The sequence below is a fragment of the Meles meles genome, chromosome X, assembly GCF_922984935.1.
Source record: "Meles meles chromosome X, mMelMel3.1 paternal haplotype, whole genome shotgun sequence".
Lineage (NCBI taxonomy): Eukaryota > Metazoa > Chordata > Mammalia > Carnivora > Mustelidae > Meles > Meles meles.
Window position 1 is genome coordinate 355,714 of NC_060087.1, and position 24,833 is coordinate 380,546.

General features: G+C 60.5%; 1 protein-coding gene across 1 annotated transcript; it reads left to right on the plus strand.

Annotated features, from left to right (window-relative positions):
* The first annotated feature begins 10,257 nt into the window (after window positions 1–10,257).
* Window positions 10,258–19,709, plus strand: LOC123935441 (short stature homeobox protein). Its single transcript, XM_045996253.1, has 5 exons — window positions 10,258–10,531; window positions 13,847–14,055; window positions 17,820–17,877; window positions 17,983–18,071; window positions 19,464–19,709. Exons 1-5 carry the CDS (start codon window positions 10,258–10,260, stop codon window positions 19,707–19,709), a joined length of 876 nt encoding a protein of 291 aa, XP_045852209.1.
* Window positions 19,710–24,833: the final 5,124 nt, after the last annotated feature.

The following is a 24,833-nucleotide window of genomic DNA, read 5'->3' on the forward strand; positions in this document are numbered from 1 at the left end:
AACATGCCCTCCGTGTCTTCGGCCCTGTTGGTAAATGAAGCACCATTTCTGGTTGGGCGCCATGTGCTAAAACACAAGCAAGTCCCGTTGGTTCTAGTTCCAAAGCATGTTCCAAACTTGACCGAGTCTTACCACCATTCCTGCTCCCGCTTCTCAACCCTCACCTGGGTGTCCACAGCCCCTTCCTGGCTGGTGATCTCCATTCCTCCACCGTCTCTCCGCCTCTGTCTACTGTCCACAGAGCAGCCGGGGAGGGAACAGGGCTGTTGGAACACACATGAACCCGCCCTCCACAAATCCTCCATGACTTCTCCTCAAGCTCATGAAAGCCCAAAGCCTTTACCTTGCAAGACCTTTGCACACCAACCTCTTCAATGGCTACTGTGTTCATTCTCTTCCGTCCTATTGTGATGTCTCAATATGACAGATCGACGTCATCTATGTCTTTGTTTCCTCTGCTTGGAATGTCCTTTCCCCACAGGGTCTCCCCTACACCTTTCCATTTCTGAAAGTACCACCTCCCTTGACGCTCTTCCTTAAAGAGCTCCCCCCAACCTGGAGGCTCTGATTCCTAGCCTTTTGGTGCATGTCTCCTCACATGAAATTACAAGTGATTTGTAAAATTCATGCGTCTGTTTCCTGTCCATGTTTCCCGATGAACTGTGAGCTCCGGGAGAATAGGGAATGTGCCTGATTTGCCTCTGTACCCCCAGCATCTGGTCCGTGCACGCCGCTTTATAAATGCATGGATTCATTTCCTGTTGCTGCTGTAACGAGCCGTCGTTGCAAAGAGCAGCGTCCGTTATCCCAAGGTTGTGCTGGGCCCGAAGTCCAGCACGATGTGGGTGGCTTGCCTGTGCCCTCTGCTCACGGTTTTCCAAGGCCAGAATCAAGGAGTCGACGCCGGGGGACTCTTATCAGAGGAGGAAGAATTTGCTTTCAAAGCTCGTTCAGGTTTTTTGGCCAAATTCAGCTTTTCTGGGATTGTAGGGGGGACATCTCTTCTTTGAGGGCTCCTGGCCAGGGTAGGTCTTGGCTCTGGAGACTCAGCTGCATTCTTGTCACCTTCCATGAGGTCCCCTCTGGTAACGGCAGGTGTCAATCATGTCACATTTGGATCTTCTCTGACTCCAGCCAGAGAAAATTCGCTGCTTCTTAAAGGTCCATGTGATTGGAGACGGCCCACCCCGATGATGCAGGATCGCGTCCCCTGCTCACAGTCTCTCCTTAATTACATCCGTGACGTCCCCTTTGCCGGGTAAGGGAACAATGACGGTTGCCAAGGATGAGGGTGTGGACGTCTGGGGGAGGGCACAGCTCTGACTACCACAGTGCTCACCGAGTACCTGCTGACCACAGGAAGAACCCACGCGGACCATCTTCTCTCCACAGGCGTGCCCCAGGGGCAGCTCAAAGCCAGGGTGGGGGGAGTGGTCAGAGGAAGGGACTGATTTCTTCTGCACTCTGGAGACCTGACCTTTGTCACAGGAGCTCAGCTGGGATGGAAGGGGTCTCAATGGCCAGTCTGAACATCGTGGAGGAACAAACAATTGTCAAAATCACTGATTGTCCTCCAGAGACCTGAGGCTGTGGCTGAGGGGTGCATATGGGCTGGTGTGGGCACCCCTGGACCTCCTCCTCTGGGGGAGAGAGCCCGGCCTCTGAGTCCTCCTCCGTCGCTTACCAGGTGCCCCTGTGACCTTGTGGGTGCCCAAACCAAGCCCCCCTTCTGAGCTGTGGACAACCACCTTTCCAAAGCCAGGAAGACAGGGTCCAGAACCATGCCAAAGGGAGACACCTCTGGTCACCTGAACCAGCCGCTGTGTGTCCTGAAGCCGCTGAAACGCTGGGGATCCCCATGTGTCCCCATGTGTGTCCAAAGCCTCCCCCCTTCCCTTCCTCCCCCTTCTGCTCTCAGGAACCCCTCCTCATTGACAGCCCCTGACGTGGCCTTTCCAGTCCCCCCACAAACTCCGGACCAGGGGGAGCACAGTGGGATGGGAGAATTGGGTGGGGGGCTGGGTGGGGGTTTTTCCTGGCCCGGATGCCGCCATCACCCACACACGTGTTTGCCACAACGGACATCTGCTTCCTCCCATCCCGGAACCAGCGCTAAAGGTGGAGCCCACCCAGGTGGGCACGAGCCAGCCTGGAGACCTACTGGCAGGTGTCCGGGTGAAGGGGTCCCCTTGTGGGGGGCAGGGGCAGACACAGAGGTGGGTGAATGAAGGAATGAATGGACTGAACACGAAGGCCAGGGCCTTGCCTGCCGCGGGGGGAGGGAAGGCCCAGCTCCTTTCCTGCTGCGAGGGTCCTCCCGGGCCATTACAGATGGAGGCAGCCGCCTTCCTCACTCGGGCCCCCGCCGTGGGACTCAGCGGGACCCACGACCCGCCTCCAAGTGCAGAAATGGGGAGCTGCCTCCGTCTGCGCAAGGGCCCGAGTCCTGCCTTGTCGGGGTCCTGGGCGGGACAGGCCCCCTCCCCCTCGGGCCCTCCGGCTCCACAGCCCCCCAGTCCCCCCTCCCTGGGCTGCTGCTGGGTGGAGACGCCGCGCCCCCTCCCCCGCTATGCGTGCGCTCGGATTTGGAGAGGCCTCAGGCTGGCGCTCCCTTCCCCCACCCCGGCGCGCCCCTCCCCCGCGCGCTGCGGGCTCCGGCGGCGAGGAGGGGGCGGTGCCGAGCACCGAGGTGGGCTCCTGGCGGGTGTCCAGCCGGGTCTAGCCCCAAGCTTCGCCTCAGGCCAGGAGGCTGAGCCGCGGGTGGAAAGGCCAAGGGCGGCGGCATCGGCGGGGAGCAGGGCCCCGTCCCTCCTTCCCCCTCGCCCTGGGGCCCCTCCCCCGCACTCTGGCCTGGCCTGCGCCTCGGTTACCCAATTAGCCAAAGGGCGCCGGGACCCCCACGCCCCCACATCCCTGCGCCTCCCGCTCCCGCTTGGTCCGCTCCAGTCTCGAGACACCGGCGCTCTGCCCTCCTTTCCTCCAGTGGCCAGCAAAGTCCCCGGGGCCCCCACAGGCAACCGTGGGCGGTCAGCGTGGCGCCTGGTTAGTGGGGGCGGGTGCTCAGGCCCAGGAGAGGGGTGGCGCAGGCCCCGTCGCTGCCAAGGCCCTGCGGCGTGGTAATCCTGCCGGTCCGTGAGGAGGGCGACCCTTGGGTCGTGGCCCAGAGGCCAGGAACGCCGGTGGAACTGCCTGGCAGCGAGCTGGGGGCCGGTCGGCGTGTGTGTGTGTGTGTGTGTGTGTGTGTGTGTGTGTGTGTGTGTGTGTGAGGGGGCACGGAGAACAAGCTGGGTGATCGACTTATGACTCAGTCCGGGCGTGCAGAGGGAGGTTTCCCCAGGATCCCAGGGGCGCCGGCCTGGGTAGGGAGACCCCGAGCGATCTTGGGGGTCCCCCAGCGCCCCGACGCTCATCCATGCAGACGCGCTGTCTCTCCGGAACACGCCTTTGGCACAGAAACCTGGGCCTGAGTTGGGAGGGGGTGTTCGGTTCCACGGCAGCCCCTGGATGTGGAGGGTGGGATGGAAGGGCTTTTCTCCCGCATATGGCCAGTCCATTAATGCCCGCCTTCTAGAGGGTGCAGGTTCTTGCGGGACTGTTTTTCTAAAGACAGGGTTTGGGGAATTCGATGGCCTGTAGGGAACAGCCTCCCTGCGGGCCTGGGTCGCCCCTGTGCGGATCCCACCGGGGTAAAGTGGGATCTGTCCTCCCGGAAGCCCGGGACAGTCAAAGTTTGGGCAATGCCTCGCAAACGTCCGGCAGGTGGCCACGGCCCCGGGAGCCGTGTCCTCGTCCGCAGACGCTGACGACAGCGGCTTCTGGGGACACTGCCGGGAGCCCGAGCCAGGAATGAAGGCAGCGTGCGGGCATTGGTCCAGCACGGCCCACGGGGACCGCGCTCTGTGTGCCCGGCTTGTGCCCAGGGAGGCCTGGGACCCACCCTCCCCGGAACTGCCACGCGGGTGCGAGTAACTTTCTGCAGAAGGTCCCCGCCCAGGGGCTGCTAACTTCGGAAAAGAATGTCTCTCTCCATGGCTGTGGGCAAGAGGCATATTTGCTCCTTTCATGTGCATTTTGAAATGGGAGAGAAAAGGCCAAAGATTTTGAGCTCCTTTTGGCTGGAGCTGATTTCAAAGCCATCGGTGGCCTCCGTGGAAAGAGGGAGGGCAGTCCAGGTGGGGGGTGTGGGTGTGGGTGTGGTGCAGGCAGGAAGACAGGACCGGCTCTTCCCCTGTCCTCTGGAGGAGGCCCTGTGCCAGGAATGAGAGCAAAAATCAAAATCCACGCCCAAGATTTATTCCTGGAACATTAATTACCGCAGAAACTCCTCCCTGCCAAGCAGTTAATGTATGCATCGCGGAGGCGACCGGGGCATTGTTTGTTTAGCAGCGGTCTCCAGAAAACGGCCCCCTCTAGATGTCCTGCCGTGGTCAACGGTTCTGCTCCTTGAAAAGAAGAAAAACCATGTTTTTCTTCAATAAAACATAGAGCAAGGGTCCGGTGATTAAATCCGAAAGTGGAGAGTTTTAATGTCCACCATATGTTACCAAGTACGTGGCGAAGAAATCATAATAATAATAAAAAAAAATCCCACAGAAGGCAACCGGCATGGCCTGCGAGGCGACGTCCTGTTAAACGTGCATTTTTGCCATTAGGGGTATTTTAAAAACCTCCCTCTCCTCCCCAAAAATAAGTCCTGGGGTTTTGGAGCAGAAGCGAGACCAAGTGGGGGGAAACATACACACGCACGTGTCACCGAAAGCGCGTTTTCTGGGTGGGCCCTCGGACGCACAGAGGCAGCCTGCCCTCCGGAGAGGAGCCGGCACACCGACCCCGTGACATCCTTTATTAATATTACACACGTCGGGGGTGTGGATGGGATCAATCTTGCCCATTCACAAGCTGGATGAATCCGTCATGAAAATCTATTAGCCTCGCATTGGAAACGCGGGTGTGTGCGTAGATCAATGAGCAGCGTAGGAGGGAGGACGAAGGCGGGTTTCTAGATTTACAAGGGGGAAGGAGGCGGGAGAAGGAGCCTCCCTGTGAAGTGTGTTTGCACCTCCGTAAAACGCTGCGCTTCTGATCGATATGTATAAATATTTCACAGGCGGGAGGGGTTCGTTGTTGTTAAAAAGGCTGGCTCTTCGGCAAAAACCATTAACGCCCCCTCCCTTCCGATTATTAATAGAAATTGTCTTCCGAGTTAGGCGCTGAGAAAGTAGGCCAGCCTGGCGGAAGACGTGCTCCTTGAAATATGCCTCCTGCCCATCCTGGGAACCAAGGATGACCCCTTTGGGGCCTGAGGTGGCTGGGAGTGGGGAAGAAGGCCTGGCCCGGGGGTCCCTCACCCTCCCACCAGGTAGGCGACCCTGCTCAGCCATCCTGAGCTAAGGGCCCCGAGTGTGACTTAAGGTAAATACATTCTGATCGGGAAAAGCGGCCTTTTCTGGGCTCCACGTGAAAAATTCAAGCCGTACCTTTTAGAGAGCAAGGAAACAAATGCGTCCCCCTGGCGTCGTAACTACGCAAGAGACAGAGAGAGCCTGGAACAGCACCGTCCATTTCTGAAAATGTACCTGTGTGGGGCACAGAGAGATCATTTTGTGGAATCGGGAAATGGGAATGTCCCTGTCCTCCGGCGTCTCTAGTCTTCCCCTGAGGTCTGTCTGCACCTGGCATGCCCCAGAAGGGGCCGGGTGGCTCATGGCACCGTGGCTACCGGGGTCATTTGTGTCCAGAGCGTCTCCTACTAGGTGTCTGGGGGGCGCGGGTTGGGCTGGAACGTCTGGACATCCGATACTCCCTGTGCCTTGTAGACCGGGGTCCACGGTGGGCACAACGGATAGGAAGGCTAGTGGCCCCTTTCTTTCCTGCAGCTGGGGAAAAGACTGGGGAAGAGGAGAAATGCCCCTCACCAGCACCAGCACAGATCACCACCCCTGTGCCCGGCCCCCAGGATGCGGACAGAGGGCGAGGCCGGTTTGCTCGGTTTCCAGCCACTCCTGAGCGGCCTGTGGGACTTTTCCAGACCTGCCTGTCGGGGGAGGCCGGCCAGGAGCCTGCTGGGCTGGCCTAAAGCTGTGGAGCCGGCCTGAGGCATCCCCAGCTCCTGGTGCTTCAGGCCTGACCTCGAGCTGTCCTGGGTCTCCCCGGGTGGGGGCAGGCGGAATTCAGGGAGGCCTGATCCGGTGTGAGCTGACCCTTCCCGCGCGCAGCGATTGGGGAGGGAGAAGCCCCCACTCTCGGGTGGCGGCCCTAGCGTCCTGGGGCGAACCCCCCCGCGTGCGTGTGCCTGCTTTCAGGTGGGCTGAGAACCGCTCCCGGGGTGGCCACGCTCTTCTCCCTCGCGTAGGAGGCTGGCGCGGAGGGGACAGCGCCTGGGGACTCGGGCCCACAGACGCCACGGGGGCTGGTGCAGGACCTTGTTTTAGTGACCCTCCGACCTCCTCCCCTTGGCCAGGACCCCTCCTCCCGAGTACAAGGTCTCTTGGCATTTTTATTTACTTTTATTGCGTTTTGTTTCCTCGTGCTGCCGCAGCTAGAACACGCTGCAAACAGCGCGGGTGTAGGAGCGGGTCAGGCGTGCCCGAACCGGCGGCCCGCGTCCGCGGGGGTTTCTGGGCCTCGGGACGCGCGCTCGCGCGCGGGCGGGGAGGTCCGGACGCGAATCCAGGCCCCGCGGAGCTCCGCGTGCGCTGTGTGCGCAGCATTGGGTGAACTCAAACTCAGGAAGTTCTGTTTCCTTCCATAAACCGGATCCCCCACGTCTGCTCCCTCCCGCCCCCTCAAGATTTCTTTTTTGTTGTCGTCTCGCCGGTGTTTTCCAGGAAAGAAATGGGCTTTCATGTCCGTCCACAAACTTCCCTGAAACGCGTTTCCTCTTTAAGAATTGGAAGCAAAAAAAAAAAAAAAAAAAAAATGCATCGGAGACTCGAAAGCATCCGCGTTCTCACGAGACCCTGTTGTCTCCTCTGGTCCTTCTCTCCGGGGTCGCGCATCTAGACGCTGGGACAAGCTCCGCGTACGCCGAGTCCCATCCAGCCCAGGAGGCTCTACACCCTCCCTTGTGGACTGCGCAAACGGAAACCTAACCGTTCACCCAGTGAGCCCACCCTGCGGCCTCGGCCACGTCTCAGAATGAGCAGAAAACTGTGGTGGGAACCCGCACTGCCTGGGCTGAAATATGAGGACTGACTCCAGGCTGTGGGGTTTCGGGGTCTGTCTCCAAAGAGGCAACAGGTCAAGGAGGCTCGTGCAGCCCTGGCTGGGGAGGGGTGGGGTTTCAGGGCACTGTGCCCCGCAGTCAGGGACGGCGGTTGCCCCTCGGTTCCTCACCAGCAGAAAGTGGGAGTTTGTAAAAAACGGTGACGCCCTTGGCAGGTCAGGAGCTCCCGGAAAGGCAAGGCCTTCCTTCCAGGGGGACCAGAGGAGCTGGCTGAGGAGTGCGATTCTCTTCTGAAGGGTTATTTTGGAAGCACTGGGCAGCAGGGCAAGGGGCATCGGAGTTGCGGCTGCAGGGGTGTGGGGGGACAGGGGAGGGTTAGCCTCCAGAGTCTCCACCCAGTGCCTGCCGCGCGCGTTCCTGGAGGCTGCCCGAGGCTGGCTGGGGCAGAGATCCCGGTCAGGGAGGGGTGGTGCCTGAGGACGTAGGAGGTGGGGGGCAGCCCTGCAGGGGGGCCTGGGCTGAAGGTTTGGGCCTCAAACCCCTCTTCCCTGCAGAAGCTCAGGCCTGGCAAGGCGCAGGCCCTCGGGGACGCTGCGGCTGTTGAGAAGGGACAGGGACCCTTCTGGGAGGGGTGGGCAGAGTTTCCAGCACCGGATCCCTGGGAAGCTGCTCCCCTCTCCAGGGCTGGTGGTGAGGGGGGCTCTGACGTGGGACGGTGAGCAGAGGAAAAGGTCCCTGTCCCGGACGACTGGAGAAAGTTGCTGCGTCCAGGATATCCTCCCCCAACCTGCTTCTTGTGTCCATTTCTCTCTGCTCTGCTCGCCCGGACCCTCCCTGTGCTGTCTACCTGGAACGGAGCTCCGCTGGGGGGTGGGCATCTTGGAGACCCCGTGGGGCAGAAGCTCCTCCCCTCACGGTTTCGGGGGCGGGGGCTGGGGGCTCCGCCAGGCGAGGATTGTCAACTGCGGGGCCGCCCCGCGCCCTCACCCCGCGCGCCCTGCGCACGGCTCGGGGCGCGAGCCCTCGGCGTTTCCCCCGCCGCCCCGCGGCATGCATAATGCATGAGGGGCTCTTGGTAATTCCGTGTGATACCCGCGCGCCTCCGCTTTGATTAGAGGGCCGCGGCGACAAAGACCTGTTTGTTAAGTTGGGAGGGCTTCCTTGCCTTCCGCTTTTGAAGTCCGGAGGAGGCGGCGGCCTCGGAGAGCCCCCAGCCCGACCCCGCAGCTCGCGGGACAGAGCAGCCCGGGCCCCGCGCGGAGAGGCAGCCGCGCAGAGCTCCCGGGCGAAGGACGGAGGGCGCGGCGACGGGAGGAGAAATGAGGGGAAGGAGGGAGAGGGAAGGAAGGCGAGAAGGAGGGGAGGGACGGGAGAGAGGGAAAGGGGGGAGGAGGAAGGAAGGAGGGAGGGAAGGAAGGAAAAGGAAGGAAGGAAAGAGGGGAAGAAGGAAGAAAGGGACGAAAGAGAGAGGGAGGGAGGAAGGCGGGAGGGAAGGAGGAAGGGCAGCGGGGAAGGAGCTGGTCAGCTCCTCCTCCTCTTCCCGTTCGGCGAGGAGGACACCCCCTGCCCCTCCCCACACCGAGGTCCCTCCGACTGAACCCCGAGTGACTGCGCGCAGGCCCCGCGATTTCCGGAGAAACCGTTCCCGTCCCCTCCCGCCGGCGGAGACCGGTGCGGGGGCGCCCGCGGCGCCCGGCTGCACGGAACGCGGGGTCCCGCCCAGGGTAGCCCCGGTCCTGGGCCCGGATTCGCCAACAGTCCGAGCAGGCAGTGCCTCCGGAGCGCGCAGAACCAGGCCCTCCAAACCCCGCCAGCTCCCCCTTCGCCGCAGCGCCGCCCCGAGCCGGGTCCGGACTCCCGCGGGGGTGGGGGAGGGGGAGACCCGGCGAGGTGACAGATAAAAGAGGGGAAGGGGGGAAAGTCAACTTTATTTGCAGACAGGATGACAGGCTTGACTTCCGGTGTTGCCAACTGACTTCGCGGTGCCGTTGAGAAAGTGGGTCCTCCTCAGCCTTGGAAAGGGGGCGAGGGAAAGCGTGGCCCAAACAGAAATACCTCGATTTCCCCCCAAATAAATATCGTCGGCACCGGGTTCCCGGCAGGGCTGGAGAGGAGGCTGCCTCAGTGCCGCCGCGCGGACGCTAACGCGTGCCCGAAGGACGGCAGCTTACAAACCGGGTCTCTCCGCCCGCGGCGGCTGCCTCCGAGTCCGGACCCCGCGCGCTCCTGGCGCACGCGGCCTCCCAGTCCCCGGCCTCCGCGGCGCAGGCTCCTCAGAGGTCTGCGAGCCGCTTTTCGCCGCCCCCGCCGCCGAGGTTCCGGCGTCCACGCTCCGGTAGACGCGGGCCCCGTTCCTCCCCCTTTCGGGGTCCTCGAGCCTTTTACCGGTGCCGCCGTGCGCACCCGCTGCAACCGCTCGCTCCGCGGGCCTCGCCGGCGGGTCCGGCCCGCCATCCAACCGCATCTCCGAGTCGCAGCCGATTCTCGTCTGTGGATCGCGCGTCCCCGGCGCCCCGGGTCCCCTCGGCGTCTCTTCGCAGTGCCGCGCGCGCGGGCGCATCCTGCGGGGACAGGTTCCCCGGCTCGGGCCGGCTGGGCTCCAGGCTGTGCCGGCCGGCGAGGACCTCCTCACCATCGATAAGCTCCTCGAGTTCGGTTTCCTCCAGGCATTGAGGGAATGCGGGTACCTGTTTGGGGCTCCGCCGCCCGCGGCCGCTCGCGCGCGCGCGCGCTCTCCCCCTCTCCCTTCCCAAAATTGGATCTTTACCTCTCCACACCAAGGTGCACAGACGCCAAACAGTGATGAAATGAAAAGAAAGCCAATTGCCGGACTGGAGGTGGGGGAGAGATAGCGTCTCTGCGTGCGCCCGCCGCCGAGCCGGGAGCCGTAATTGCTGAAGACAGGGAGCGCGGGGGGTTGGGCGGACGCGGCCTTGTATAAATAGTGAGATCTCAAATTGAAAGGCATAAATAACGGCGGGAGGCTCTACCCTCACACGGACCGTCCTCTCCGCGCGGGGAGGCGTGCGGACCTCAGCCCGGCTCCCAGCCAGCGCCGCCGAGCCCCGCGGACCCCGCAGCCCCGCGCAGCCATGGAGGAACTCACGGCTTTTGTATCCAAATCTTTTGACCAGAAAAGCAAGGAGAGCAGCGGCGGCGGCGGCGGCGGCGGCAAGAAGGATTCGATCACGTACAGGGAAGTTTTGGAGAGCGGACTGGCGCGCTCCCGGGAGCTGGGGAGCTCGGAATCCAGCCTCCAGGACATTACGGAGGGCAGTGGCCACTGTTCGGTGCATCTGTTTAAGGACCACGTGGACAACGACAAGGACAAGCTGAAAGAGTTCGGCGCGGGGAGGGCCGCGGAAGGTAAGCTCGCAGGACGCCGCTCCGGGGCCCTCCCGGGGACCGCGTCTCCTCGCCACGGAGCCCGCCCGCCCGCCCCTCGCTCCGCGCGCGGGGAGGCCCCGGGCGCCGCGGCTTGCTCAGAATTCCACCCCAAACTCGGAATTCACAGCCACGCTCGGACGGAAAGGCCCCGGCAACCCGCCGCCAGTCTTTGCGTAAGAAAGAAAGGAAAATGCGGACACAGGACGGGAAGCAAGGGAAGCCGAGGTTGGGCAGGGGCTGGGGACAAGTGCTGCCTGAGGACCGGGCTTCTCCCGGCCGTTGGCGCCGGGCGTGGCAGCGGGAACTTCCCGGGGTTGGGGACCATCGGGCGGATGAGCCGGAAAGCAGCGGTCCGCTGTAGGGGCCGCTGGGTGCTTGCCTGTCGGCCGGCCAGTCTTCCTCGAGTCCTAGCGCGCACGAAGAGGGATCCACGCGCATCTCTCCCCGCGCCCACCGCCTCCTGGCGTCCCGAGCATTTGAAAGGGGCAGGCGCTGCGGACGGGCGGGCCGGTGGTCCCGGGGCAAACGCGCGCAGTCGTCTCTCCCGCCTGGTGAACCCTCTCCGCGCTGTTTCCTCTTAGGGAAAACTTTCCCCTTGAACCTCGAGGCTTGATCTGAGCTGACGCGGGCCTCTAAATTAAAACCACTCCTGCGCCCGCAGGTGGCCAGGGTCTGGACGTGAAGTGAAGGCCCCGGGCAGTTGGAGGAGTGCGCGGGCGGCTGCGGGACCCCAGGCTTTCAGAGCCAACCGCGTCCTGGGCCTCCTTCCTTTCTGCTCCTGTGGATAACGTCGCTGGGGCTCGCCCTGTTGCTGAGTCGGGGATCTGGAAGGGTTAGGGGGGCTCTCCCAGCTGGGCAGGGGTACTCCCAACCCCGGGGTCTCAGAGCAAACAGGACAACCAGCAGCGGTCAATCAGAGGCAAAAAAAAATGGGCTGGATTTCTCGGAGGTGGGGGGCACAGTTTGAATCTGGTCGAATGTCTCTTTTTCATTACAAAGAGGAAATACAGAGCCCGATAGTCGGCCTCTGCAGGCCCTGTTCCACATGTTGTCAGTGTGCTGGTCCTCCTACAACTAGACCTCCCCGGGACACACAGCTCCCCTGACCCAGGAAGCCCATGCCTCCAGCTCTTGGGGACTCTATACTCGGGGTCTCCGAGGGCAGAGTCCTAGGCCATGGCCTTGAAACGGTGCCGATGACCCAGTCTTTACGAGGCCTCGACCCGTGCAAGCAGCACGCCGGCACAGCCTTGCAGATCAGCCCCTGACCGCTGGCCACCCAGGTGGCCTGGGCCTGAGCTGCCTTACCTCAGGGTTCCCCGTACCCCTCCAGGCACCGCCGGTCACCCCTCGCTCTATCACTCATAGAGTTTGCTTTAGTGAAGACACAGCTGTCGCCTGGGCATACTCGGGGCCTACACGAGGCTGACTGCACCCAGGGCTGATCTCCGTGGCTCCTGCCCAGTTCCCCCTCGTCCTTCCTAGAGGTCGGGCCCCTCCTCGTCCCCCCAGTCTCCTTTCACCGTGATTGCAGAGGCAGTGGACCCCAGAAAAGGGGGCCTCGGAAGGAGAGCCGAGTACAGTCAGGGCCTTTCAAGAAGGAGCGAGCGGAAGAGGGTTCCTTTCCTCCCAACTGTACCGGTCCCCCTGGGCTGCGTGCACAGACCCCTGGCAGGGCTCAGCCCAGGTGCATTTATAAAACGGGAGCGACATGAAAGTCTGGGAGATCTCGAGGTTCCAGAAGAAACCCGGAGGTCTTGGGCTCCTGCACCGCGGGTCCCGCCTTCCCGAGCATGGGAGTCTGTGGGTTTTGCAGAAAGTGCCGCCAGTTCTTGAGGACTTTGAAGGCCAACGTGTCAGCTGGGATCAGTCCCTGGGGTCAGACTTCAGAGACAGGGAGCAAGGAAGAGTTGGGGGCCGCCTCTGGGACAGGATTTAGGACTTGGAAAGAAACGGGGTGTTTCTGGCAACACGATGCTTTCAGGAGAGGGAAAGGGATTTAAAAATCCAGGCTGGGGCCGAGAGCCCAGCGGTCAGGAGTCTTGATGGAGAGGCAGACTCGGGACGGGGCTCTGCCTGCTGTCCAGTTCGGGATCCTGACTGGGGGAGGAGGGTATCAGGATTGTGCCTCTCGCCACAGCGGCTTTCGGTCTTTTCCTCTCCGGCAGTTTCTGGGAGGAAGAATGGAGCGAGCGGCCTTCTCTGCTTCAGAAGCAGGGGCTCTGCGGGCAGATTCTGCCGAAGGCCAGCCTCTTCCTGACACTCGGGGACGTCTGTTTAGGGCCCTGAGATGCTCCGTGCCTGTGTCCAGCAAGTTCCGATGGAGAGAAAGCCCCCCAGAGACACAGGCGGCCCGGGACCACCTGCCTGCCATGGATTGGGAGGACTGTCTTTTACTTTTAAATTTCTGAACTTGGGGAGGCCCTCCCTGTCCTAGAAGAGGGAAGGAGAGTTCTGTGGGTTAGAATTGAAATGCTGATCTTCTTACCCCATGCTCCAGCCCCCCAGTCGCCTCCCTCCAGCAAGTCCAGATGCTAACATCCTTTTTGGACTAAGAAAGTACCACTGTTGAGGTCCTGGTGGAGTGTGTGTCTCACCGCGTGTGCATATATGTGAGGCAGAGAGAGTGCGAGAGGGCCGGCAGGAGGACCCCGCTCCCCCATACACCCCCAGACTCCGCACTGTGCATAGCCTACGAGTTTTGGTCTCAGGCTCTGAAAAAGATACCAGGGTAGGGGCCTCGCCGGCACTGAGCTCCACAGCCTCGGGGAGGGAGGCTCCGACCCGCCTGGCAAGGCCCGTGTCCTGCGGCGCAGCAAACCTAGGGGCAGCGGGGTTTCCGGGCTTGGACCCCAGGCTGGCCTGGGCCTGCCTAGCACCCTTCACGGGACCTTGGCCCAAACTTCTTTGACTTAAAATAATACTTAACATCCCAGTCCCGAGAGGCAGGGGAGAGAGAGAGGTCAGGCTATGTCAGTGTGTCAAGAGGCAAAGTGGCAGAATTAAGGAAACCGTGGCGAGATGGGGGCCAGAAACCCCGCGCCGCCCGTGCCCGAGTTGTAAGCAAAGAGCGTGCGTTCCCCTCCAGCCCGCTCTATCGACCTGACGCTGCCCGGCGGTCGCGGCGCCCTGGCGGCTGGAGCCGCGTCCTCCGCTCGCACACACTTGGATTTCAGCCGCGTGGCGCAGAAGCCTGCGCCGCCGGCCTCCTCCTCCCGCGCGCGCCCGCGGGGCCCGGCAGGGCGCCGCGGGGGAGCCGTGCGCGCTCAGCCCGGTGCGCTCGCCCGCCCGCAGGTATGTACGAGTGCAAGGAGAAACGCGAGGACGCGAAGTCGGAGGACGAGGACGGCCAGACCAAGCTGAAGCAGAGACGCAGCCGCACCAACTTCACGCTGGAGCAGCTCAACGAGCTGGAGCGGCTCTTCGACGAGACCCACTACCCCGACGCTTTCATGCGCGAGGAGCTCAGCCAGCGCCTGGGGCTCTCGGAGGCGCGTGTGCAGGTAGGAGCGCGCGGCAGGGCCCCGCCACCCGGGCCTCGCCCGGCCCCCGGGGCGCGCCGGTTCGGCACGGGCTGCAGGCCTTTCCCGGGCGGCCCTCGCCGGCGGGTCGCACGGTTCCTGCGAAGGGCGAGGCCGCTCCGCGTCGAGGCGGTCGGGCCTCCGGAGGTCTCTTCACCACTTTCTACTGTTCCTGTTCCCCTCCTCCTCCCTTCCGAGGCCCGAGGCCCCCTCCCTCCCCCTCCAGGGAGGGGAAGCGAGGGGCGAGGTGGGGGGAGCCGCGCACACGGGGCATGTTGATGAGCTCGGCGGCTGCCCGCGCGGGGCCGGATTAGCCGGGGCGTGGGGCGCGCGGGGCGGGGGGCTAGGGCGCATGAATTCATGATGTCCCATCTGCCGAGCCGCGGTCTGCGGGGGCCCTGGGCGTGCCCAGCACGTGCGCGGAGGGGACGCTCAGGAAAGCCCTTCCTGGGCAATAGCAACGTTAAGTTAAATTGATTAATGCATTTATGGGGGAGGGTGGCAGAGACTTGCCTCCAACTCGCTTCCTCCGCGGGTCACGCAGACCCCACCTGGGAGGTCGGGCCTGGAAGCCCCCCATCCGTCCTTCTTCAAGGCTCTGAGCAGGACAGCAGCGCCAGGGAGAGCCAGGGAAAGCGGGTCAGCCTCTCGGGGCTCTGGGGACCGGTTTTAAATAAACGGAATTAATATTGCCAAGCGGGGAGGGGGTCTGCGTGAACAGCACAGCGCCCTGAAAGCCCGAGTTTCCCGTTTCTTACAAGACCAACAGTCCAACACCACGTCCCCCCCCCCCCACCCTGCGCTAACTTGCAAAACGAAAACACAAACGTGTTTTGCAGATACTGTTACAGAATCTTTAATCTGAAAAAAAAAACTTTTTTTTTTTTTTTTGGATCCAAGCCCCCTTGCAGCTTCCCCTGTGGCTGCTGTCAATAATAGGTTTTCTTAGGTTGAAATGCAATATCCCGCAGCCATTTCCAGCTCTGGTCCCCAGAGCCAGCAGACACGGAGCTTCCCTGCAAGACGGGGACCCACGTGCGGGCGAAGAGTAGGTCTGGACCGCCTCGTCCCCGAGCGTCCAGGCCGTTGGGACCTCTGGGGCTCCCCCCGCAAACAGAGGCGGCCCTCGCTGCTGCCGCTCAGGGTGTCTTTTCGCACCGGCCACCCTTCTCGGGGAAGATAGATGACGCTGCCCCGTATAAATTAATGAAAAGATTAAACTTTCGCTGAAGGGGACATCAACTTTTATGTCATCTTCCCGGTGTCTCTCGGCCTGGGTTCTGTAATATCTCCCAGGCCTTGATGTACTGTTTCTATAAAAATAAATTACTTCTAATTTAATTGTCCACTATTTCTTTCAGTAGTCTATTACCGAGGAACACCTTAGCAGGATGGACGGAGTGGCAGGAAATTGGTTCTTGGGTGCTCTGCGGACCTTGAGAAAGCCCCAAAACATCCGGGGGGGGGGGCGTGGGGAGGGGTGCGACCTGCCGGGCGATCCGTGCAGAGGTGCATTAAAATTTAACGACTGTAAATAATCATAAAAACAAACACGGGGATCGAACAGAAGGAATCATTTTCTGGTGGCCATGGGGAGCAGAGTCGCAGGGTGGAGGGGAGGCAGACGGGCTCATAAAAATCAATTAGTGAAAACGAATGGGTCATCCCACAGACAGCACGGAGGTCTTGGGGGGGGGGGGGCGCGCAACGGGGCCCGGGCTTGATTCCCGTCTCCGAAGTGTTCGGTAATCCTTTTCGGTACAGCCTGTCCCGGGTTGTTAAAGGATAGAGTTTCAATTTAGTGTGGAAATTTGCTGTAAATAAATTGGGGATCCGATGGAAGCTGGTCCTTATTAACCTTTTATTTTTAGTGTCGCTGTGGCACCTCGTGTCCCACAGCTGTCAGGGTTATAATGGAAAGTTATGAGACCACAGCTAGGAGCAGGAGGTAATTTAATTACGACAAATATCTTTGGGTTTATGGCGCGGAGCTGAATTAAATGTCATTATTCACTGTCTGTAATGGAAATCAAAAAGAAATCAGATTACAGCGTTTGTGGAAAAAATCAGTGACGAGCCGTTAATGAAGATATAAGCCCGAAACCCGTGTGCTGTGCTTTACTTAGCATATTCAGGACTAATTGGAATTGATCGTGAATCACCCCAAGACTGATTTATTATCGCTTCGCGCGAGGGCTAATGCATCACTTTTCTTCTTCATCATCGCACCCCCCCCCCCCAGAATCCCCCACCCCTCAACAGCCGCGCTGCGAGGAAAGCCAGCTTCCCTTTCCAGACTTACAGACGATTCTGTTTCTGAAAAGTGCCCTCACAGGGGGCAGAACTTGCCCCGGCCTCGCGGCCGGATCCCAAGGGGTCCATTGAGATCCGGGGTGCTCCTGAGAGGGGGGAGAGTCTGAGGGGGAGGCTCCTTGTGGGGGTGGGGAGAGGAGGGACGTTGGCGCAGGCTTTGCAGATGCGAGGAAAGGTTTGCAGACCTTGGGGTGCAGAGCGAGGTGGCAGTGTGGGGATAACTTTTCACGGGAACGTGCTGAAACTTTTCCGAGCTCCCTGAAGCCTGTCGGCCTGAGCTTCTGGAAAGCCAGTTCTCAAGGGCAAGTGGGCGATGGCCCAGCCCTGGATAAAAACCCTCATCTTAAGGGTCTGGAGAGGAAAAGTTAAGGTTTCTAATCTGCCTGGTGTGCAGAGGATCCTCCCCGTGGGCAGTAGGGGTCGGGAAGCATCCAAGCTCTCTGCTTGCAGCTGCGGGAGCTCAGGCCACCCGGGCCCAAGCTACCGGGGCAGAGTGGCCCGAGGGAAGGATTTCTTTGTGCTAATTATCCTGCATGGTCACTGACCACCATCGCAGCCCTGAGGGTCCGTCAGAGCAACAAGACAGCTTCTGCAGGAGAAAGCCTTAGGTAAAACTCAGTGGCTGAACACATGGAAGGAGGGGCCTCCAGATTTTGTCAGGCACAGCCTGAGGGACCCGGTGCTCAAGGTCCAGAGCTGTCTGGAGGAGAGGGGGAGCTCTTGAGCGTGGGGAGCGAGGAGGAAGCTTTTGGGGGGTACCCTGTGCGCCCAAATGAGGATCCCACTAATATCCTTTCTCCAAGAGTTAGGTGTGGTTTTTTTTTTAGAGAAGCTGGTGCCCCAAATTATGGGGGTGCCCCCATCTTTATGGATCCAGGACGTTCATGACTCCTTAATATTAAACGGGACCTTCCTGTCTTCCAAGGAGAACATGGAAGTTTCTGGACTCAGGGTGTCTCCAGGTTGGGGGAGGGGCCACCTTTGAAGCTACTTGTCAGCCCGTGCACCCCTTTCCTTGGTGGCTAAGGTCTGCCAGGGGGAAGGTCAGGCTCTCCGTGGGGCTGGGGCTGGCGGAGTGGTGGAGGGAATGCCCACACCGATCATGGAAAGTTCTCGAATCCGCCCGCTGTGGCAGCGCGCACGCCTTACTGCATGTGGGTGTTGAGGCTCCTGGCCTTGGGGACCAGGCACAGCTCAGAAGGGAGTTTGGGAATGCGCAGCTGTAGGTCTACCGGGTTGGGAGAGGAGAGGACGCGGGAGAGGGCTCTATTGCGCCCTGAGCCGCACCAAGCCTCTGCGGCCCCTCGGTGTGGTACCTGCGCGCGCCCAGCGCGCGCCCCCGCGCCTCGTCTACCGCGGTGGCGGCAAGAAGCCCCAGCTTCAGAGGCCGTCGGGCTCACAGGACTGCGCGCGTCTGTTTGCTCTGTCCCCAGGTCTGGTTCCAGAACCGTAGAGCCAAGTGCCGGAAGCAGGAAAACCAGATGCATAAAGGTGGGTGGTGCCCAGGCTGGCGGTGGACGTGGGGAGCGCGTGCAGAGGCCTTCCGGGCGCGCACAAGACCCCGGTGGTCTTCACGGCTCCTTTCTTCCCTTGCAGGCGTTATCCTGGGCACCGCCAGCCACCTGGACGCCTGCAGGGTGGCGCCGTACGTCAACATGGGCGCCCTGCGAATGCCTTTCCAACAGGTAGCCCGTTTTTCTTCCTCCTGAGCCGCGCGCGGGGCCCGCCACCTCCCCCCCCCCCTGGCGTCCTGCCTCCCCCGGCTGCTCCCGCCCCCGCGGAAGAAAGGGGGCCGCCTTTACAAGGCTGCATTTATAGACCCGTTGGCACATATTAAAATCACGCTGTAAAACTCCAAGGCTCACTTTTGGGAGGGCCAGGATAGAAACCCAAACACAATTTTACAAAAATCGGAGTGAAAAAAAAAAAAAATCCCACCCACCCAGGCTTCCTGCTTGGGGGTGGAGGGGGGCGGGGTGCTCGCACTTGGGCGTGAGGTCCTGTGTGTGCACCGAACCCCAACTCGCCTGCCCCATGGCGTCAAGGTGGGGGCTGTCTGCGCCCAGGCTCAGGGTCTCGGGATCCCGGCGGGCAAGAGGTCTCCTGGATAAGGAGTGGCTGGGGTGTCCGAAGACCCCAGGGGCTGCATTGCGCTACTGGTGGACGGTGGAAGGTGCGCGGGGCAGGCGCCGGCCCTCAGGGAGAGAGCGCAGAGCCCACGCGCTCCCTGCCTCGCCCCAGCGCAGGACCTTGGGGTGCGCCCCGTTGGCCACCTAAGGTTGGGGGTTGCGGAGGGCATTCCCTGGCGGGGCAGGGGTGCTCTGGGAGGCGTGGAGGCGTGGCCACCCCCTACCCGCCTCAACCCTCTCCCTCAGCCCCCGCGCACGGAGTGGTTTTGCTCCAAGGACCAGGCCCGGTGTTCTCTGGGGGCCCCTGCGGGTCAGCTAGGGAGTGGGTGGTGGAGGGCGTCATCACTAGACACCTGAGACTTAGAGTGGGTGCTGGAGCCCGGGCATTCCGACTCAAGGTGCCCAAAGCGGGAAGGGCTCCAGGGCATGCTCGGGGTCCCTCGGCTGCCCCCTCCGCGCCGCCGTCTTCCGCCCGGGCTTCACTCCCTCCCCAGGACGGGGCGGCCTCTTCGCGTCACAGAACTGCTACCCGACTCGGGGTCAGCCCTGGGGTGCCGCCAAAAATTAGGCCTTGGAACACGGACATTCGGTCGTGCTCCTCCTGGGTTCGAGAGACGCCCCGGGAGGGTGTGTGACGGGAGTCCAGAGCCGGACTCAGGGACACCTGACAGGTTCAGAGACGTTGAGGCTTTCGCGACGAGGGGGTGCCCGGGAGGACAAGGGTGTGGGCGCCCCAGGGGCGGGCGGGTGGGGGAGACGTTGAGATCCTCCGGATCTCCCCGTGCAGAGCAGCCAGTGGCCGCTGCGTTGACGCGTGTCCAGCGGACAGTCCGACTCCCCGGGCTGGTGGGGGATGGGCCCGGGTTGCAGGAAGGGGACTCCCGAGGGGCCGTAGGCGCGGGAAAGGCCCGTCCGCAGCCCTCCTGACCGCCCTGTCTGCCCTCGCAGGTCCAGGCGCAGCTCCAGCTGGAAGGTGTGGCGCACGCGCACCCGCACCTACACCCGCACCTGGCGGCGCACGCGCCCTACCTGATGTTCCCGCCGCCGCCCTTCGGGCTGCCCATCGCGTCGCTGGCCGAGTCCGCCTCCGCCGCCGCTGTCGTGGCCGCCGCCGCCAAAAGCAACAGCAAGAACTCCAGCATCGCCGACCTGCGGCTCAAGGCGCGTAAGCACGCCGAGGCCCTGGGGCTCTGACCCGCCGCCCGCCCCGCGCCCAGCTCCGGCCCCACGACCCCGCCCGCGCTGCGCCCTGCACTCGACCCCTCGGCGCCACCCCCTCCCGACGGCCGCACGGAAGCCCCGGAGCCAGGGCGCGGGCCCTGGCGCGGCGGCCTCCCTGCCTCGAGCAGCCCGGGGGCCCACCACGGACCCAGGGCGGGGGCCTTCCGGGACCTCACGACCCCGCCAGACCCTCGCCGAGACTGTGCGGAAGAGAGCAGGTGAAGGTCAGAGCAGCAACCCAGCCCTCCGCCACGCGGTGGGTTCGTCCCGAGCCCCGCGCGTCCTCCTGGGCTGCCAGCTCCCCTACCCTGTGCATGCGGCCTCCTACCCAGCTTGGGAAGACCACCAACTCGACTCCAGCAAAGACCTGGGGCTGGTCTCCGCGGAAGACGCCAGTTCTCGGTTGCCAACAGTTTTACGCAGGGCCAGGAAGTTTTCATCCGAGGAGAGGAGGGGGAGGGCCGGTCTGGATTGCAACGTGGACTGGCGCCTGCCAAGCTGGGGACCCCGTGCTCTGCAGCAATAAGGAACCGCGTCTGCCCACGGACCTCCTCAGGACAAGGTGGGGAGAGGGTCGGGGAGACGTGAATCTCCCACGGGGCATCCGTATTCTGGGGGACCTGCATTGCCAGCCCGGTTGCCACGCCCAGGGCTGGTCCCCGAGCACGGAGTGTGGGATTCCTTCTTGCGCCATAGACCAGGCGACTTGATAACTTTTCCAGGGTTTGATTCCCGAATTGACTTTTTCCCCGCCCTTGGGCTGCTTCACCGAATTCAGACGCAAAGGACTCGCCTGGAGACGCAGGGGCGCGTGGTTTTTCGGTATCATACTGAGGCAGCCTTCACGTTAGTCAAATGCAATGAAGTGCAGTGAAAGTGCAATACTGTAAATGTTATAGATTTAAAAAAAGAGCCGTGCGCTCTCGACCCTGTCAGCTCTGGAACTGTAAGGGCATGACCGCCTCCTGTGTGCTGCGGGCCTGGCCGGAGGGGGCCCATCGCCGAGATGATGGGGGGGGGGGGGTTGGTGCCGGGCCCTGGGAATCTGGAGGAGGGGAGGTGTGCCCAGCCGTTTCTGGGAAGAGAAGGGGCTGAGACAGGCCCTTCGGGCGGTGACTTTGGAGATCACGTTTTGTAGGGGTTAGTCCGTTCCAGGTTTGATGTCTTCCTTCTCCCGGCGTCCCTCCCCTCCCTCCTTGCCCCGTCCCCCCCAACTGAGAAAGCACCAAATAGCGATTTATTTCAGAAACTGGTATGCAGTGGGAGCGCCCTTGACAGGACAGAACCAAAGCATTAGGGTCCCCAGCGACGCACCTGGGTTGTGGACGATGTGCTCTGCACGCCGCGGCGTATGGGGTCTGGGGGCAGGGCTGGGCAGGTCGGCGGGGAAGAGGAAGATAGGACGCCTGCGTTTTTGCCTTAGTCCGTGAGGCCCGCCCAGACGGAAGCTGCTTCCCCCATCATATCCTTGGCTCCTCTCGGGCCACCCTGGCCTTTCCGGAACTCCCATAGTTCGCTCTGATTCCAGAAGAGGCTTGGATCCGTCCAGATCTGGCGTTGGCGAGTTTCTTTCCTTCTTCCTGAACTTTGGTCAATTTTTCAAAAAAAAAAAATAATTTTTTCCCCATCCACGTAAGGGAACATTTTCTACCTTTTCATGGAGCTGAACCATCGATGGATTTGGACAGGTCGCAGTGGGGTCATCTGAAACTCTTTATACAAACCAAAAGGCCCCTTCAGCTCCCCCCCCAGACATGAATGCGTTACACAGTTACCCTCATACATGCAGTTTTTAAACAGCTGTGAATTAAACAAACCAACCAAAAAAGTTGCTATAAGTAAGCTGGAAATTTCCTTTAAATGCAAACAGTGCATTTCGAATCCTTTAAAGCTAATAGCACTCGTCCTAAAATTGAACCCTTGGCGAAGGTTTGCAGGTAGAATGTGTACATCCCTATTTTTTTTCTTTCCAAAAAGCTTATAACCATTTTTTTTTTTTAACATCTAAACAGAATCCTCACAACCACTCTGTCCCCAACAGAAAACTCACGGCTCGTGAGCAGAAAGACACGGGGTCGGAACCCTGCAGAATTTGATGTTAGGAGATAGGGCTGCACGCCTTTGCCCTACAGGAGGCTGGGGGGCCCCTAATGCTTCTTTTTGCTTTTTTTCTTGTTTTCTTTTTTGTGATTTAACATGGGACGTGAGCCAGGTATAACCCCTCGCAGTGGGACCTCCCCCCAAACAGAGCCAACCCAGACAACCGAATGGGCAGCGTTTACAGCGGAGGCTGGGAAGGCCTCATGGGTCCGCCTGGAACAGACTAGGGGAGATGGTCGGCCAGCGTGGCCTGTGGCCCGTGGTTCCCGCCTCTTTTTTGTCCCAGAAAGTCCAAGAGGTGCAGATGGGATTACCAGTGGAGTTGCAGGTCCACTTTTCACGGGGTGGCTCTGTGTCCCACTTCCTTCCTTGTGCAGTGCAGAGGACACCGGGAATGGGATGTGTGTGGGTCCCCGTCCACCCGGTCATCATCACTCGGACTCAGGATATCGTGCTCACCCATGCGCCCGCGTGGGGTCTGGGACGGACACGTTTCCCCTGTAGGGTGTACGCAATTACGTGCACGAAGCAGGCGCCTTTGAGCTGTGCTTGGTGCTTTTTGCTCGAATCAAGACCCGTTTCAGTGTGGTGCGTGTGACTCCCCCGAGCGTGTGGGCCGGGCGTGTTTGCAGAGCTGCACCACCAAGCAAGCGTGTCTGGGAGGGTTGCCTTTTCACACCACCCAATGCGAGAGCGTGGGGTCGTCACAGCTCCGGGAGGGCTGTTGTGGATGCCCAAACATGCCGGGTGCGCTGTGGGCTGGTTTTCGCAGGACGGACCCTGGAGTTCTATTTGTCACGATGGGGTCGGCCCCGAAAGCTTTCTCTTTTCCTTTTGCTTTTGCTTTTCTTTCCTTTCCTTTGCTCCTGCAACCTTGGCCAAAGAGTACGTTTAGGATGGAAATTGCCCGGGCTTGGCAACGTGGGCTTCTTGGGAGATTTTGCCGTTCCTTTCGACCTTTCTTACGGATTCCAGTTTCCCTTCCGTCCATGGTGTGCTGTGCGGGAGAGCAACAGGTCACGTCCTGGGGAAGGTTTCAGAGTCTCGGGATGTCGTGCGTTGCGTATGTTTTCCTACAAGAAGGGTGTGATGTGCGCGTTCTCGGACCAGGTCCGCCGTCCAGAATTACTAGGAGTCAGGGGGACGACGCCTTCTAGAGGGAACAGGGATGTCCTCGTTTTGTGGGCCGGATGGGGATTCTGTGCATTTTGGGTTTTTCACGATCCCTGCACTAAAGGGCCGAGCCGGACGGGTTTCCCTACCGTTTCCAGGACCAGCGAGCAGATGCAGAACTTGCAAAGCTGTAAGCACCTGAGTGGATAGGCATCCCGCACAAGGGTGGTGGGCATTCTGACCCTCGGGTGCTCCCCCTGCTCCAGCCATGCCGGTGGATGGAATGTCCCCCCCACCTTGCTGCGGTCCAAGTGGCGCGGCGGCCCCCTCTCCGGGCAAGCCCAAGTTTCAGGGGTGGGCTTGTCTGCCGGGCCACGGGCTTCTGTGGTCTGTGCTGTGTCGGGTGACGGGGCGGACGTCCGGGGAAAGAGCACATACACCTTCAGCACCCGTGTCCGAAGTCACGGCCACCCCACTGCCTCCGGGCTCACGATGGGCAGAAGAGGTCAGCGTCCTCTGCTCCCACACCAGGCTTCCAATCTCATATTTCAATGTTTCTTGACGTCCCAGGAGAGACCCCCTTTTCCTGGGAGTGTCCACGGGGGCGCTGACCACAACGACAGAAATGTCTCGAGGCACTTTGCTATTTCTTTACGGTTCGGGGAGGCCCGGGCCGGGGGGGTGGGGGAGGGCTTCTCAGTCGACAGCTTGGACATTTGAAAAACTGGTGCCTAATTTATTAAAAAAAAAAAAAAGGTAGCTTAGGAATATGCTGATTTTTCAATACACGTGAGAACTTGATGCAATTTATAAATGTTTTATTGAAATTTGATATTTAATGAGAAGTCAGATAAGGAATGTAGAGAGTATCCAGGCTGAAAGCGGTGACGCATGCTATTTATTAAAAGGAGGTCGTCGGACGGCCCCGGCCCCGCTGCGTGCAGAGGTCCCGTCGCGGAGAGGCAAGGTTCTTTGCTTCCTGATACTGGATGTATGTGGGTGTGTTATTTATTTTTTCTTTGGGTTGAAAGTTCATAAATATGTGATATTTTAATTATGTTGAGTGTAAATTTGACATTACCTTGCATTTATTTTTATATTTTTAAAGCCTGTTGCTTTTCTCACCCCCCACCCTTTCCTCCCCCAATTTATGAGCAGCCAGAATGATTTACGGCCCGGCAGGAGTGTTGGGGTTATGCATACAAGGTGGGTCTGGACCTACAGACGTTTTCAGGGATCGCTCACACGGCACGACAGAATGCAGGCTTCCCCAAACCGAACGGTCTTCAGAACCCTTATCCCTCTGCTATGGCGGGGAAAACACACACACACACGCAAAGAAAAACATAAAACATTCTGGAGGGTTTTTGTTTTTAGTTTTTTCTTTTTTTTTTTTTTGGCCATATGCTTGCAGATTCTTAACACGAAATGCCCTCGTGTTTAGTTCTAGCGACAAAGTGTATTTCGTCAACCCATATAGTATGAATGTACATCTTGTAAAACGGAGATATAAATAAACTTATAAATATTTGTATGCCAGTGTTCAAAAACATTCTCACCTCTCCCCCGAGGGGCCCGACTGCACACGCGGGGAGCCAGCGGCGGCTGAAAACACAGGGTGGGTTTGGCGTCGGCCCGAAAGTGCGCGTGTGCCTTCCGGCTGGCGTCTGAGGCCACTTCTGGGGGCTTCTGCCTTCCGCCGCTGGCGTGTAGCTTCTTTCGGCGTTTTTCCCATCCCGGTCCACAGCGTCCCCGACGCGGGGGAAAGGAGGAGGAATGCCCCCATTTCAAATCAATCTGAGTTTCGGGATGACGGCACAGGCTTTCCCGAGAAGCCCGGATGCCTTGGTTTCAAGTTTTCAGCTTTGTTTTTTTTTTTTTTTT